The sequence below is a fragment of the Mirounga leonina genome, unplaced genomic scaffold, assembly GCF_011800145.1.
Source record: "Mirounga leonina isolate KUSES-001 unplaced genomic scaffold, KU_Mleo_1.0 Mir_201, whole genome shotgun sequence".
In the NCBI taxonomy this organism is placed as follows: Eukaryota; Metazoa; Chordata; class Mammalia; order Carnivora; family Phocidae; genus Mirounga; species Mirounga leonina.
The window spans coordinates 13109164-13126530 of NW_023270504.1; the positions used below are offsets into that span (position 1 = coordinate 13109164).

At 35.1% G+C, this 17367-nt stretch overlaps 1 protein-coding gene and 1 pseudogene across 1 annotated transcript in view; one reads left to right on the forward strand and one right to left on the reverse strand.

Moving 5' to 3' along the window:
* Positions 1-17367, reverse strand: part of SLCO1B3 (solute carrier organic anion transporter family member 1B3) — a 71727-nt gene that overhangs the window by 22901 nt on the left and 31459 nt on the right. The window contains exons 3-5 of the mRNA XM_035028114.1: positions 9804-9945; positions 4176-4308; positions 842-963 (exon numbers count right to left, since the gene is read on the reverse strand). Coding sequence (XP_034884005.1) covers positions 842-963; positions 4176-4308; positions 9804-9945 — 397 coding nt within the window. The remainder of the gene's footprint in view (positions 1-841; positions 964-4175; positions 4309-9803; positions 9946-17367) is intronic.
* On the forward strand, positions 8700-9083 carry LOC118025601 (annotated as a pseudogene).

Genomic DNA, 17367 nt, shown 5'->3' on the forward strand with positions numbered 1-17367 from the left:
TACTCATGAAATATTTTTTTTAAGACCTTATTTATTTGAGAGAAAGAGAGCAAGCATGAGTGGGATGAGAGACAGAGGGAGAAGCAGACTCCCTGCTGAGCAAGAAGCCTGCCACGCTGCTAGATTCTGGGGACTCCAGGATCATGACCTGAGCTGAAGGCAGAAGCTTAACCAAGTGAACCACCCAGGCATCCCTCATGAAATATTTCTAACTTTCCGTTCTATTAAACAGGAATGCCACAGCTATAATTGTAAATAAATCCTTGTGCACATTCCTGATTATTTTCCTAAGTCAGTAAAAGTAGAATCGCTGATTTAAGCATATATGCATATTTTTGTTCTTTACTATATTGAAAATGTACTTTCAAAGAGTTAGAAACTTATATACTCCCAGCAATGCATAAAATGTCTTTCCCTCTACGTCATTTCTTTTTATTTTTGATAAAAATAGGTAGAAAATATGTTTATTTTTAATGTTTTTCTAATAGGTAGAAACATCTAAAGGTAAAAAATATTATAATCATAATTTGTGTCTCAATAGGTAAAAAATCTTTATTTAGTGTAGTGTTTTTCATAAAATTACATTTTTTACATATTTATACCACTTCCCTAATTTAAATGCATATATTCTTAGCCAATTCCCTACTGAAATATTCTTCTTTTCTTATTGTTCTTTATATATAATATATATTAACATTATTTTTTCTTACGTACATAAGATGCAAATGATTTTCCTGTTTGTTTTTTAGTCACTTTTGCTAATAAATATCATAATCATTTTTACAGATATAATTGAGTTGACCGGTTTTAGAATATTTTTAGTGACACTATCAGTTCTTACCTTTTTCTACTACTTCAGGTGATGTTCTATTGAGTAACAAATTCTGATCAAGTGAACAGGTTGATAAGCTTGATGTTAAATTTTCTGATGGGTCAGTAAGAGTTTCTTTAGAGTACCTGTAACTGTAAGAATATCACCAGATTTAAAATTTTGCTTACCTACTGAATAGTTATGCTTTCCCAGAGATACAGAGGAATTTTCCCACTTTAATTGCATGATTTTCTTCTCTAAATGATCAGAATCCTTTTTGTCAATTTCCCAGCCTGAATTTTAGGGGACGTGATGGGTAAAAATGAAATGGGAGTGCCCACTAAGAAATATTATTCAATACTTCCCAGGAAAGGTGGATTATCATTCTAGGAGTGCTTATATTCGTTCAAGATATGAAATACCTTGGTTTCATGTTTTGTTTAAAAAATAAATAAATAAAACAACCCTGCTAACTGTGTCTATCCATCCATTTGAATTATCTTCAAAGGTGGTCACAATCTAAACTTCCTGGTTAACTTTCTGATAATACTTAATGAATTTTAGAACAGCATTTTACAAGTCAATCTACAAAGCATACCAATTCATCTACATTTTTAAAAAGATTTTATTTATTTGATAGAGAGAGCATGCATGCGGGCCCACAAGAGAGCACAAGCCAGGGGAGGGGGTGGTGAGAGGCAGAGGGAGAGGGAGAAGCAGACTCCCCGCTGAGCAAGGAACCTGATGCGGGGCTGATCCCCAAACCCTGGGATCATGACCTGAGCCAAAGGCACACAATTAACCAACTGAGTCACCCAGGTGCCCCTCATCTACATTTTTTATCAATAACCTGTCTGGTTTTCTTTCTTAGATACTCATACCCTTCTCCCTCCCACATACACTCAAATGTCTGACTCTACAAAACTTAGTTTTAAAAAATTCTAGTCCCCCAGTTCGATGAGGAAGAACTTAATAACAACAGAGATGGAGCTAGAATAGGGATAAATGCTGATCCCAAGATACTGAGGTACCCTGTGAGCTTCAAGGGCAGCCTACTGCAGACCAGGCATTATGTTCAGCTCTAGAGAACTAGAAATAAAACACACAGCTTTTGTACTTAGGGTATTATGTACTCTATAAAATAAACATATATCATAAAACATGTGATAAATTTAATATAACAGGTCCTGAGTTGTCACAAAGGAAAAGGGGATGATTAGCTTTCCTTGGAGGTGGGAAAGGGGGTGGATTACAGAATTCACAATGAGGATGACATGTGAAATAAAAATTAAAAATGGATAGGAGCAAAAACAATGGATAGGAGCTTAACAGGTAGACAAAGAAGGAAAATTATTCAAGGTTGTAGAAACACCATGTGCAAAAATAGAACGTATTATGGCACATTTGGAAAACCACAAGCCTAGAATGTGGTTCTCCACCCTGAAGAGCAGTGTTAGATGAAGCTAGAAAGACAGTGAAGATATATGTAAACGAGTTTAGATATTAATCCATAGACAAGAGGCATTCAATATTTTCAACTATGACCAACAGTAAGAAATACATTTTGCATCACACCCACAACATATACATATGCACACACATTCACAAATACATGTACAATCAAAATAAAAGTTTCACAGAACAATATTTGTTCTCACATTGTATATTCTTCTATTTTATTCTATCCTATACTCTAAAAAATTGTTGATTTCAATAATCTGAATTGATTTATTGGTCCACTCATGGTTCAGAATCTGATGCTTGAAAAAACACTATAGAAAATAGGGAGTTTTCAGCAGGAGTAAAATAATTAGATTTGTGTTTTAAAATGAATATTCTAGTATAGAATATGAATTAGAATGGAGTTGAGACTGAAGGCAAAAAGTCCAGGCCAGAGATGTGGGAAGCTTCAATGAGGTTAGGGACAATAGGATGAAAGAAGGAAACAACTTTGACAGATAGGAGGTAGAATAAGCAATATTTGGTGACCATTTGTCATGTGTGTCAAAATAATGAAAGAATCGAGAATGAGCCCCCTTGACTTTGGTTTGAGTTCCTTTGGCTAAATGAATCATTATTGAAAGAGTGAATGTGACAAATCTGAGCTGGTTTTGGCACAGTGATGAATTTAGTTTTGAACATATGGATGGGAAATTCTTATCGGATGTTATGCTGGCGATACCCATGAGGTGATTGATTATATAGATCCCGAGTGTAAGAAAAAGTCAATGTATGTGATTGCTACATTTAATGCACATACTTCATACAAATACTCTAGAATGAAGTGAAGAAGATTGGAGAGAGAGCTTAGGGGATAGTGACATTATGGTGTCAGCAGCAGAATAAAAGGGTGGGCATGACGAAGAAGCCACAAATATAGGAAATAAATCAAGGAACATAATATAATGAAAATAAGAAGCAACAGTACCAGGAAGAAGAAAGTATTTATGAGGGTCAAATAAAGGGGGGATAGGGAATTGCTATGGTAACCAAAAGGCATGACTGTTGGCTTTGGCAATGAATAAGTAATTAATATCTTTAGCAGAAACTGTTCATTGTCTCTCAATATCCATTCTTCTCTCCTTCCAATGTAATAGAAGATGGGATTCTTAGCTAGGAGCATGGCAATCTGGAATAAAGTCTAATTATTCCAATGTCTTTATATCTGAATGTGAGATGTAACAAAGTTCTGGCCAGTGTGAAGTTAGAAGTGTTATACTTCTGAAAATACTTCTTAAGCTCCAGCCAACGTGCACTGTTTCTTCTTGTTCTTCTTCCCTTCTTTTATCTTGTTGCGTGGAACAACATTGCCACAATTTGGAACGTGAGGTTGAGGCCATGCAAGGCAGAACAATACAGTAAAAAGAAGCAAGAACCTATCATGCTTGGTCTGGCTACATTAATTTTTTTATGTGGAAAATAAGCTTCTATCTTATTTAAGCCATCACTATTTCAAGTTTTCTGTCATTAGTATCCTACTCTAATTATATTATACCATGACCTTAAGAAGAATACTCTCAATGGAAATGATAGAGGGTTAGGTGATGAACTTTTATTGAATATAAATAAAATCTTGTAGGCAAAGACATGAAGTAAATGTTATACCAAAAAGTCATAAAAAGTTCATTTATTTCCCGTGAAATTGTATACTGTACTTTGTGCTAGTCATATCTCAAAGTCAATGAAAGCCATGGCTGATAAAGCAATAAGTTACTTATAACATAGAAAATATACTTCATTTCTACACATGATTAGTGGGTATTCTTCTCAAAAGATGACTGCTTATTTAAAAGAAAAAAATGAAGTTTTACCATTAATTTACAATTAAATGATAATTAATGACATAGAACTGTTTAACACTTACTATCCCATAAAGAAATGTGGTAAAGCAGTCAAAATACTTCCAGTTCCCATAATGAAGCAACCAATTCCAATTATCTTTGGTCTGTGTAGTTTGGATCCAAAGTAACTCACAAATACAATCACAAACAAATTTCCTAGAAAGAGAATAAAATTATTTTGATATGATTCACTATCAGAAACATTGCCAGTACAATTTTGTGTCCAATAGGATGGAAAGCCCCAGATGAATACAAATAAAGCATAAGATATGGTGCCTTTCCCCAAAGGTCATATAATTTAATTGAGAAGATGAAACCCACTTACATTAAACTACTCACTGTAAAGTTGTATGATGTTAAGAAGAAGAAGAACGAAATTTAGATAGGAAATAAAGCACTTGAATAAGTTGGCAATATTAGTGAAGCAAAATTTTATTGAAGAATTTGGAGTTGACTGAATTTTTATTTTATCTTATTATGTTATATTAACCACCATACATTACATCATTAGTTTTTGATGTAGTGTTCCACGATTCATTGTTTGCATATAACACCCAGTGCTCCATTCAATGCATGCCCTCTTTAGTAGCCATCACCAGCTAACCCATCTCCCTAACCCCTCCCCTCTAGAACCCTCAGTTTGTTTCTCAGAGTCCATAGTCTTTCATGGTTTGTCTCCCCCTCCGATTTCCCCCCCTTCATTTTTCCCTTCCTACTATCTTCTTCTTCTTCTTTTTTTTTTTTTTTAACATATAATGTATTATTTGTTTCAGAGGTACAGGTCTGTGATTCATCAGTCTTACACAATTCACAGCGCTCACCATAGCACATACCCTCCCCAATGTATATCACCCAGTCACCCCATCCCTCCCACCCCCCACAACTCCAGCGACCCTGTTTCTTTCCTGAGATTAAGAATTCCTCATACCAGTGAGATCATATGATACCTGTCTTTCTCTGATTGACTTATTTTGCTTAGCATAAAACCCTCTAGTTCCATCCATGTCATTGCAAATGGCAAGATTTCAGTTTTGGGGTTTTTTTTGATGGCTGCATAATATTCCATTGTGTGTGTGTGTGTGTATATATATATATATATATATATATATATATATATATATATATATATATATACCGCATCTTCTTTATCCATTCATCTGTCAATGGACATCTAGGCTCTTTCCATAGTTTAGCTATTGTGGATATTGCTGCTATAAACATTGGGGTGCATGTGCCCCTTCAGATCACGACATTTGTATCTTTGGGGTAAATACCCAGTAGTGCAATTGCTGGATCGTATAGTAGCTCTATTTTCAACCTTTTGAGGAACCTCCACACTGTTTTCCAGAGTGGCTGCACCAGCTTGCATTCCCACCAACAGTGTAGGAGGGTACCCCTTTCTCCGCACCCTCGCCAACATCTGTCATTTCCTGACTTGTTAATTTTAGCCATTCTGACTGGTGTGAGGTGGTATCTCATTGAGCTTTTGATTTGGATTTCCCTGATGCTGAGTGATGTTGAGCACTTTTTCATGTGTCTGTTAGCCATTTGGATGTCTTCTTTGGAAAAATGTCAGTTCATGTCTTCTGCCCATTTCTTGATTGGATTCTTTGTTCTTTGGGTGTTGAGTTTGATAAGTTCTTTATAGATTTTGGATACTAGCCCTTTATCTGATATGTCACTTGCAAATATCTTCTCCCATTCTGTCGGTTGTCTTTTGGTTTTGTTGACTGTTTCTTTTGCTGTGAAAAAGCTTTTTATCTTGATGAAGTCCCAATAGTTCATTTTTGCACTTGCTTCCCTTGCCTTTGGCGATGTTTCTAGGAAGAAGTTGCTGTGGCTGAGGTCGAAGAGGTTGCTGCCTGTGTTCTCCTTTAGGATCTTGATGGACTCCTGTCTCACATTTAGGTCTTTCAACCATTTGGAGTCTATTTCTGTGTGTGGTGTAAGGAAGTGGTCCAGTTTCATTCTTCTGCATGTGGCTGTCCAGTTTTCCCAACACCATTTGTTGAGGAGACTGTCTTTTTTCCATTGGACATTCTTTCCTGCTTTGTTGAAGATTAGTTGACCACAGAGTTGAGGGTCCATTTCTGGGCTCTCTATTCTGTTCCATTGATCTATGTGTCTGTTTTTGTGCCAGTACCATACTGTCTTGATGATGACAGCTTTGTAATAGAGCTTGAAGTCCAGAATTGTGATGCCACCAGCTTTGCTTTGCTTTTCCAACATTCCACTGGCTATTTGGGGTCTTTTCTGGTTCCATACAAATTTTAGGATTATTTGTTCCATTTCTTTGGAAAAATGTTGATGGTATTTTGATAGGGATTGTATTAAATGTGTAGATTGCTCTAGGTAGCATTCACATTTTCACAATATTTGTTCTTCCAATCCATGAGCATGGAACATTTTTCCATTTCTTTGTGTCTTCCTCAATTTCTTTAAGAGTATTTTATAGTTTTCTGAGTACAGATTCTTTGCCTCTTTGTTTAGATTTATTCCTATGTATCTTATGGTTTTGGGTGCAATTGTAAATGGGATCGACTCCTTAATTTCTCTTTCTTCTGTCTTGTTGTTGGTGTATATAAAAGCAACTGATTTCTGTGCACTGATTTTATATCCTGCCACCTGACTGAATTCCTGTATGAGTTCTAGCAGTTTTGGGGTGGAGTCTTTTGGGTTTTCCACATAAAGTATCATATCATCTGCAAAGAGTGAGAGTTTGACTTCTTCTTTGCTGATTCAGATGCCTTTTATTTCTTTTTGTTGTCTGATTGCTGTGGCTAGGACTTCTAGTACTATGTTGAATAGCCATGGTGATAGTGGACATCCCTGCCCTGTTCCTGACCTTAGGGGGAAAGCTCTTGACTGAATTGTTTTTGACTGGGAAAAAATGCAGAAAATCTTCCTGACCTGAGAGAAAGGTGTTCATTCAAGCACTTATTAATTCACTCCTACCATTCTTTAAATTCCTATTAAGTACCTGCCATAGTGCTAGGAGCTAGAAATATAAAAAAGAAAATAAACTAGTATTTGTCCTCCAGAAGTTTATATACCAGTGATAAAAATTAGTAGATGAACAGAGGTGCTACTAGACAACAGAAAGGAAAAGCTTAAATTAAGTAGGGGCTACAGTAAAGTTTCCTGGGGGGAAGGTCACTTGAGATGTAATGTAGAGTATAAGTTATTTAGATTAACAAGGAGCAGAAGAGCATTCCAAGTGGAAGAAGTCATGACCAATCTGACTCATCTGGAGCTACATATTTAATAACAAATAGACAACAACCAAGAATTACTGAACTTTTGATGGGGGGAAAAAAGCATGTAATAAAAGCACCAAAATGAACTGGCAGATAAAGTAACCCATGGAGAAAACATTAAATAAAGAAACTAAAAAGAGGAGAAACAAAAAAAACTAGTTAGTCTCTCTAGAGGTGAAAGGGTAGGTTGCATCCATAACATAAGAACTGGCAGACAAAAAATAATAAGAGAACAATAAAGAATTTTTGTAAATTAAAAATACTATTAAAACATGTACATCCTGAGACCTGATAAGATGGAAGGTGGTATCAGAGAAGACTGATGGAACATAAAGCAAAAAAGTAGAATTTTAGACAGAAAAAGTTAAAGGAACAAAATTGTGAGGAAATTTAATAATCATCTTATATATGTTTCAGAAGAAAACAAATAAGAAAATAGAGGGAAAGAAACAAATTTAATAATAGAAAATAAATTCCCTGAGTTAAAGAAAGACCTAAGCTTTCAGATACAAACTTCTATATTTCTCCAGCATTAAGTAATGTAAAATAAATAGTTCTGATATATGTTGGTAAAATTTCTGAAATTCAGGGATAAAGAGGAGGTGCATGACAATGACATTGACAATGATTTCTTATGTGTAACACTGAATATTGTAAATCAGGTAAATATTTTAAATGTTCTGAGGAAAAATTATTTTGAAAATTTAATGCTATAATCAGACATTATTACTTGAATATAATGATAAAGTAAATACACTTTCCAACAAGCAAGGGCTTAGAAAATATGTTATTTCAATTATTTCCATGCAAAAAATAACTACTTTGAAGATATACTCCACAAAAACTAAAGATGAGATTTGAAGTCATAAGATTCAATTAACAGTGGTAAGCAAAGAAACTAGTAAAACCTAAAACCATGTCTATGTAATTGCTGTTAAATAGCTACAAAGTTTAACAAAAATATTAAGAATCCATTCCTCAATAAAAAGAGACACATACTGAATTAGAATTTGGACTAATTAATAGTCCAAAACTAAAACTTTAGGTAGTTTCATTAAATCTTGGAGGTGGAAGAGTAAAGGATATGCAGGGCATAATAACCTCTTAATCATAAAAAGACAGAATTCATAATAAAAAAATAAATGGGTCTTCCTTTATGCAATTATTTCTTAAAATATTCAATAGCTAATATATTTTTAAATAAGTTAACAACAAACTTATTTGTAATTAATACAACAGAAATAATTTTGAGTCCCTTCAAATCATTAAAAAGTCTAAAAAGGGCCTAAGATGGCAGGTACCATGAAGAAGGGGGCTGAGAAGATGTCAATGTTATTTTTGAAGATCAACAAAAGAAAAAAAATTTGCACTGAATACAAGTAGAGCTGAAGGAAGAAAGAAGTGAAAAAGAAACAACTCTAAAATTTAGAAGATGCTTGTGAAGACATCATGCTTGCAGATAATGAGTGCTTAATGATACCTGACCAAATTGGTGATGTTTTCATTAGCCATTCTCAAGAAGAAACATAGGAAATGTTAAAAGTAACAAGAAAAATTTGTAAGAAGAAATTGATGCCTGAGAATCCAGAGTGGAATTAATCCAGGGGGTGTTAGCAGATTCAGTTATATGCAAAATTTGGGAGCAACATAAACCTTGAAGCTGATGAAAGTTAAACATTTTATAATACTTTTAAAAATTTGTTTAATAAACTTGAATATTATTTAAAAATTTAAAAAAGTCTATAAGGGGGGAGGGCAAAGGTAATGAGCTACCATTTCATGAAATAAGAGAAAATATTATCTAATAATTACATAAAACCTCACTGTTATTAGAGAAATCCAAATTAAAGACAACAAAGCAATATATTCAATGTTAAAAAAAAAAAAAGTTTCACCCCAAATTTTATACCCAGTTAAACAGTACAAACCTAACAGAGATTGCTTCAAAGCTGTTCCTCCTTCTCAAATCATTAGAATCATAATCTTCTCCCCAACCTTTAATTTTTAATTAATTAATTTATTTTTTGTACTAGGACATCTTGAGAGAGGGAAGGTACAGCCCTGCAAAGCATTAGTTTGCAAGCAGTGAGTTGGTATAGATCAAGGTCTCTCAACCTCTGCATTATTGACATTATGGGCTAGATAATTCTTTGTCGTGGGTGTTATCCTGTGCATTGTAGGATGTTTAGTGGCACCCCTAGCCTCTACTACTAGATGCCTATAACAATCTCCCTCCCCTCAGTTATGACAATCAAAAATAACATCAGATATCATTGAATTGTCCCTGGGGGGCAAATTTACTCCTGACTGAAAATCAGTGGTGTAGAGCTTGTATGAACAGTTTTTACCTCTGCAAATCTTGTTACTAATAATAAAAATAGAAATAAAAATTACCAATTTCAAAGCCTCCATCAATTAAGCCAGAAATCGAAGATGATATGTCAAATCTCCTTTCTATTTGAGTGATGGAACTTTTCATGATGACTCCACCTAGTCCCTTACACATAAAGCTCAATGACAGGGCTACTAAGAACATCTAAGAAAAAGCAGAAAGAAAGGATAAAATAATTAATAAAAAGACTATAATGCTTATATATGCAATGAATTAAAAATAACTTATCTTCTTTACTTAAAAACATTATTTTTATCATTAAAATCATACTCAACTTTCCTCTATACCAACTGGTACTTCCTAGTCCTTTTAACGTTATCATCACTACACTGATAAAGCATCATTTTCTAACTTGTTTACAACATCAGATAATTAGAGTACAACAGTCAAGGCTGTTTTTTTCATTTTATATTTTTAACTGATTTTTAAGAAGCTAGATAATGACCTGAGATGGTGATGATGATAAGCTATTCTTTATTCCCCCCATGAATCATATAGACTAACTGTGAGGGGAGTGGCTAGACATTCTCAAAGATGGCATTTCCAGGAAGTCAGCTGGAAAATGGAACTTTTTTTTAAATTTATAAAACCTCACTATTATTGGAGAAATCCAAATAAAAATGAAAAAAAAAACCAGTATATTCAACATTCTAAAAAAATACTTTAGTGGTTATAGATATTTTATTTTCAAATTCATTTTAACAAAATGTGTTGGTTCATCCTTCTTACAGCCCACATTTATACCCATAAGTGAATTCCTTTTACATCTAACATTAAAATATTATTCTGCTATGGACTATATGTTTGTGTCCCCACCAAATTCATATGTTGAAACCCTAATCCCTAATGTGATGATATTTGGAGAGAAGTCCTTTGGGAATTAGGTCATAAAGATAGAGCCCTCATGCTAGGATTAGTGTCCTTAGAAGGGCTTACTTCTCTCTCTCTCTCTGCTTTGTGAGGACACAAGAAGATAGCCATCTGAAAATGAGGAAGTGTTCTCACCAGAACCCAACTATGCTGGTACCGAGATCTCAAGACTTCCAGCCCCCAGAACCATGAGAAATAAATTTCTGTTGTTTAAGCCACCTAGTCTGTGCTATTTTCTTATAGCAACCCAAGCTGATTCAGACAGGTCTTTCTCATTACCTCCAATACCACCAGTGGTAGCCACCATCATGCATAGCCTGGAGCATCACATTAGCCTCTTATTAGATCTTTCTGCTTCTGCTCTCATTCCCCTTACAGTCTCTTCTCAACACAATAACTACAAAAACTCTTTCAAAGTAAAAATTAGATTATGCCACCACTCCCTGTTTTCCCATCTCCCTCTTAGTAATATCTAGTCTTTCCAATAGCCTACAAGGCTCTAAATGATCTGTCCTCCCCTGATTATCCCTTCCCTAAAAATATTCCATTTTACCCTTCTGATCTCATGTTCTGTTACTCTAGTTCTTGCTCATTCCTCTCCATCCACAAGAGCCTTCTTGTTTTACCTTGAGCATTCCAGGTTTATTATTTTGACACAGGTTCTTTGTTCTTGCTTTTCTTCCTTCGGGGAAAGCTCTTCCCCATAGTTATATCCTTATCACTCACTCCCTCACATCCTTGAGGCTTTTGCTCAATGTAACTTTCAGAGTGAGGCTTTCCTTACCCATCCTATTTAAAATTACCACTTTCCCCTCACAATATATTTTATGTCTGTCTGTCTGTCTGTCTGTCTGTCTGTATGTAATATATGTTGCCCTCACTATAACTTTCATTAGGGTAGGATTTTTTTTTTCATCTGTTTTGTTCACTGGTATATCTCTGGGGCGTAGAACAGTGCCTGCCACAAAGATGTTTAAAAATGTGTTGAGCTTTTGTCTAACTAGAACTTACTATGTGTCTTACATAAGGTTATGCTTGGAGAAGGAGATAAAAGGCCCAATACAGCCCTTCCATGGCTGGAAAAATGTGTGTACTTTCCTTCCCATATATGGAACTTTTAATGAAGTTGAAAGGGCTTGAGAAAAGTTGTAAATGTTACAACTTATTATAAATAACTAAGAATTCTTATATAAGATATAGGAAGTCATCTAAGAATGAAACACCAAAGGTAGAAGGGTATCAAAGCCAGTTTTGCTAAGTTGGTAAAGGGAACAACAAGACTCATAGGAAAAAGATATTAAATTTGTCCAGAGAGATTAGACAAAAATTATGAAAATTTTCTTCAAGGACAGCCCATTCTGACATATATAGTATCATTACTATCTTTACATTATAGAACAGAAAGGAAAAATTTCCAGTTCTAATCATTTTTAAAAAATCATGTATTGACACCAGAAATTAAGAAATGGAGATGGGATGGGGCACCTGGGTGGCTCAGTCGGTTAAGCATCCGACTCTTGATTTTGGCTCAGGTCATGATCTCAGGATTGTGAGATCGAGCCCCATGTCAGGCTCCATGCTGGGCGTGGAGTCTGCTTAAGATTCTCTCTCTCTCTCTCTCCCTCTGCCCCTCCCTGCACTGTCCCTCTCTCAGCAAGATGACAAAATAGGAACCCTCAATCCTCCTTCCCCCATGGATCCATAGACTTAACAACAAACTGAATATCTCTGTGAGAAATCCAGAAACCATTTAAAATATTTGTGCATCCTACACAGTGGGAAGCCAACCTCACAAGTTCAGTAGGAAAATCTGTGACACTCCAATTTTCTTGCCAAAGCCTTCCCCCAGCCAAGCATCATTGGTGCAATTGGGACAAAATCCCCAACTCCCATATTCTGTCTGGGGAGAGAAAGGAATAGAACTTATATCCAATGTTCTGACTTGTATGGAGGCAGCATGAGGGACCAGTTTGTATTCAAGTACTGACAAGAGTGGATGGCCACATTTGAGGGTCTCAGAATAAAGACAAACCATGAACCAGAATATGTAGTACCATGGATAGACACTAGATGGAGCACCAGGATTGTAATTTACTAAACCAGGGAGGGTGCAGTTATTTTAGGCACCAGGCAGAAGCCCTTAGTAGACACCAGCAAACTTCTCCAATTGCGCAAGGAGGACACACATCCAGAAGAAACTTGAGAGATCTAGACAATCTCTAGCTTGGCTACATAGTTAAACTCATCCCTGTACAAAACCACAAAGTCTGAGAGAGTTGGCTGATTTTCAAATGTCAAAGTTCCAACAACAAAAAATAATAAGACATATAAAGAAACAGGAAACCACAACACATTTAAAGGAGGAAATTAAATCTCCAGAAATTGACTCTAAAGAAATGGAGATACATGAACTGCCAGAAAAAGAATTCAAAATTACCATAAGGATATTCAATGAATTAAAACACAAAATAGATATACCTCTAAATGAAATCAGAAAAACAATACATAAACAAAGTGAGATTATTAATGAAGAAACAGAAACTTGGAAGAAGAACCAAACAGAAATTCCAGAACTGAAGAAAACATTACCTGACTTGAAAACTTCACTAGAGGAGCTCAAAATTAAACTTGACCAGACAGAAAAAGAATTAACAAACTCAAAGACTGGGCCAAGAGGGAAAAAAAAAAATGAATGAATAAATATGAAGAATGTAAAGAACCTATGGGACACCACCATCAAGCAGAACAGTATTTGCATTATAAGAATACCAGAAGAAGAAGAGAAAGGGGCAGAAAAATTATTTAAAGACTACAGCTCCAAATTTTCCAAATCTAAGTAAAGAAATGTACATGCAAATTTGATAAATTCAAAGAAGCACATCTAGGGTAAATGTAATGAGACCGACACAAAGATACATCATAATCAAACTGTCAAAAGTCACAGACAAAAAGAAAGTCTTGAAAGCAGTAGGAGAAAAGTGACTCAACACATACAAGGGAATTCCCATTAGATTATCATCAGATTTTTCAGCAAAAAAAACCTTGCAGACTAGAAAGGAATAGAATAAAATATTCAAAGTACTAAAAGAAAAAAGCTGCCAACAAAGAATATTATATCTGTCAAAACTGTCCTTTAAGAATAAGGAGAAATCAAAGACTTTCCCAGATAAGTCAAAGCTGAGGGAATTCATAACCACTAGATCTGTCATACAAGAAACAATGAAGGTTCTACAAGTTGAAGTGAAAGGATGGTGAATAGCAACACAAAACCATACCAAAATATAATATTCCCTAGTAATGGAAATATAAAATACAATACAATAATACATTTGTATTGTCTATAGAGTATACATAAAGGGAAATGAAAAGAGAATCAAAATACATCACTACAAAAAAAATTAAACACAGAGAAACATCAAGAGAGGAAAAGAGAACAAAAAATTTTAAGACAGAAAGAAAACAAATGACAAAATGGCAATAGTTCTTTCCTATCCATAATTACTTTAAATGTAACTTGATTGAGTACATTAATTAAAAGACATAGACTGCCTGAATTGATTAAAAAAACAGGATTCAACTACATCCTGTCTACAAGAGATTCATTTTAGATCTAGGCACCAAAAAGCTAAAAATGAAAGGGTATGTAATAAGCTGAATATTTCTGTCCCTTCAAAATTCATGTTGAAAACCTAATCATCAAAGAGATGGTATTAAGAAGTGGGGCTTTTGGAAGGTTATTTTGGAAGGTCTCTGTCAAGCGGACAGAGACCCCCTGAATAGGATTAGCATCCTTATAAAAGAGACCCCAGAGGGCTCTCCTGCCCTTTTTCCATCATATGAAGACACAATGAGAAAACAGCCATCTATGAATCAGGAAACAAGACATCACCAGGAACCTAATCTGCCAGCACCTTGATCTTGAATTTCCCAACCTCCAAAACTATGAGAGAGAAATATTTGTTATTTAAGCCACCCAGTCTATGGTATTTTTGTTATACCAGCTCAAATAGGTGACAAATATTTTATGCAAACAAGAACCTAAAAAGAACAGGGATGGCCATACTTTCATAGATAAAATAGTCTTTAAGACAAAAACTATCACAAGAGACCAAGAAGGACAGTACATAAAGAAAGAAGGGTCAGTTAATCAGGAAGATATAACAATTATAAACATATATATGTAACTAAAATTAGAAAACTCAAATATTTGAAGCAAACATTGACAGAACTATTAGTAGAAATAGAAACATATTAAAAATAAGAGAATCAATACCCCACTTTTAATAATGGCTAGAACAACAAGATAGGAAATCAAAAGGGAAACAGAAGACTTGAACAACACTGTAAGCCAGTTAGACCCAATTGGACATAGACATTTATAGAACACTCCATCTATCAGAATATACATTGTTCTCAAGTGCACATGAAACATTTTCCAAAACAGACCATATGTTTTTTTTTTTTTTTAAAGATTTATTTATTTATTTATTTGAGACAGAGAGAATGAGAGACAGAGAGCGCATGAGAGGGGGGAGGGTCAGAGGCAGAAGCAGGCTCCCTGCTGATCAGGGAGCCCGATGTGGGACTCGATCCCGGGACTCCAGGATCATGACCTGAGCCGAAGGCAGTCGCTTAACCAACTGAGCCACCCAGGCGCCCAAAACAGACCATATGTTATGTCACAAAACAGTCCTAACAAATCTAATAAAATTGAAATCATACAATGTATTCTCTTTGACCACAGAAAAATCCACAAATGTGTGGAAATTAACCAATACAACCAATAGATCAAAGAAGAAATCAAAAGAGAATTTAGAAACTATCTGGAGACGAATGAAAATGAAAGCACAATGTACCAAAACATATGGGATGTCATAAAAGCACTAGTAAAAGTGTATAGTGATAGATGATAACATTGAAAAAATAGATCTCAAAACAACAACCTATCCTTATACCTCAAGGTCTAGACAAAGAAGAAAAAACTCAACCCAAAGTTACCAGAATTAAGTAAATAATAAGGATTTTAGAGTAGAGATAAATGAAAAAGGGAGTAGAAAAACAATAGGAAAAAATCAATGAAACTAAGAGTTAGATTTTGAAAGAATCAACAAAATTGACAAAAACTTAGATTAAGAAAAAGAGGAGACTCATAGCTAAAATTAGAAATGAAAGAGGAAACATTATAAATAATGTCATGGAAATTAAAATAAGTTATGAACAATTATATGCCAAAATATTGGGTAACCTAGAAGAAATGGATAAATTACTAGAAACATACAACTTACCAGGAATGAATAATGAAGAAATAAAAAATCTGAACAGACCTGTATCTAGTGAGGAGATTGAAACTGTAATTAGAAACTTCCCAACAAAGAAAGTCTAGGACAGGATGGTTTCACTGGAGAATTCTACCAAATATTTAAAGAATTAATGCTAATGCTTCACAAACAGTTCCAAAGAATTGAAGAGGAGGGGATACTCCCAAATTCATTAAATGAGGCCACATGACCTGATATCAAAGCCAGACAAAGACATCACAAGGAAAGAAACTACAGACTAGTATCCTTGATGAATACTGTTGTAAAGATTCTCAACAAAATACTAGCAAACAGTAATTAACAGTGCATTAAAAGGATTATACATCATAACCAAGTGGAATTTATAACTGGAATGCAAGTCAGATTGTTGAAAATCCTACTTATGAAAATCAATCAATGTAACATATCACATTAACAAAATGAAGAATAAAACCACATAATCATCTCAATAGATGCAGAAAAAGCATTTCACAAAATTCAGCTGTCTTATGATAGAAGCACTCAACAAACTAGGAATAGAAGGAAACACTGAAAACTTTTCCTCTGAGATCAGGAACAAGGCAAGGATGCCCACTGTAGCCACTACTACTCAACAGAGTACTAGAAGTTCTAGCCAGAGTAATTAGACAAAAAAATAAAAAATAAAAAAATAAAGGCATACAAACTGGAAAAGAAGTAAAATTATATTTTACCATATTATTTATTTATAATTTATATTATTATTTGTTCACAGATGACATGAACTTATTTGTAGAAATCTGTAAGGATTCCACACAAAAAAAGCTACTAAAACTACTAAACAAGTACAGCAAAGATACAGGATAAAAAACTAACACTCAAAAATCAGTTGTGTTTCTATACACTGAAAATAAGCAATCTGAAACAGAAATTAAGAAAAGAATCCTGGAGGGGGCAGAGGAAGATGGCGGAGGAGTAGGAGACCTGGATTTCGTCTCCTCTCAGGAATTCAGCTGGATAGGGATCAAACCATTCTGAACACCTACAAACTCAACAGGAGATCAAAGAAAAGAATAGCAACAACTCTCTCATCAGAAAAGCGACCACTTTCTGGAAGGTAGGACGTGCGGAGAAGTGAACCCGAGGCGATTTTCAGGAGGATAGATGGCGGGGGAGGGGCCTCCGTCGGCCGCTTCTGGCAAGTGATAGAACCATGGAGCACAAAATCGGAACTTTTAAAAGTCTGCTCCGCTGAGGGATGTCACTCCAGTGGCTAAGTGGGGGGTGGAACCCTCGCGGGACAGTGTAGTCTCAGGACCCTCGGGGTCACAGAAAGACCATGGGTGCCTGAGTGCAGCAGAGCTCCCAGGTATAGGAGCGGGGAAGCTGGCTGCAGAGACAGAGCCGAGGAGCGGGCTCT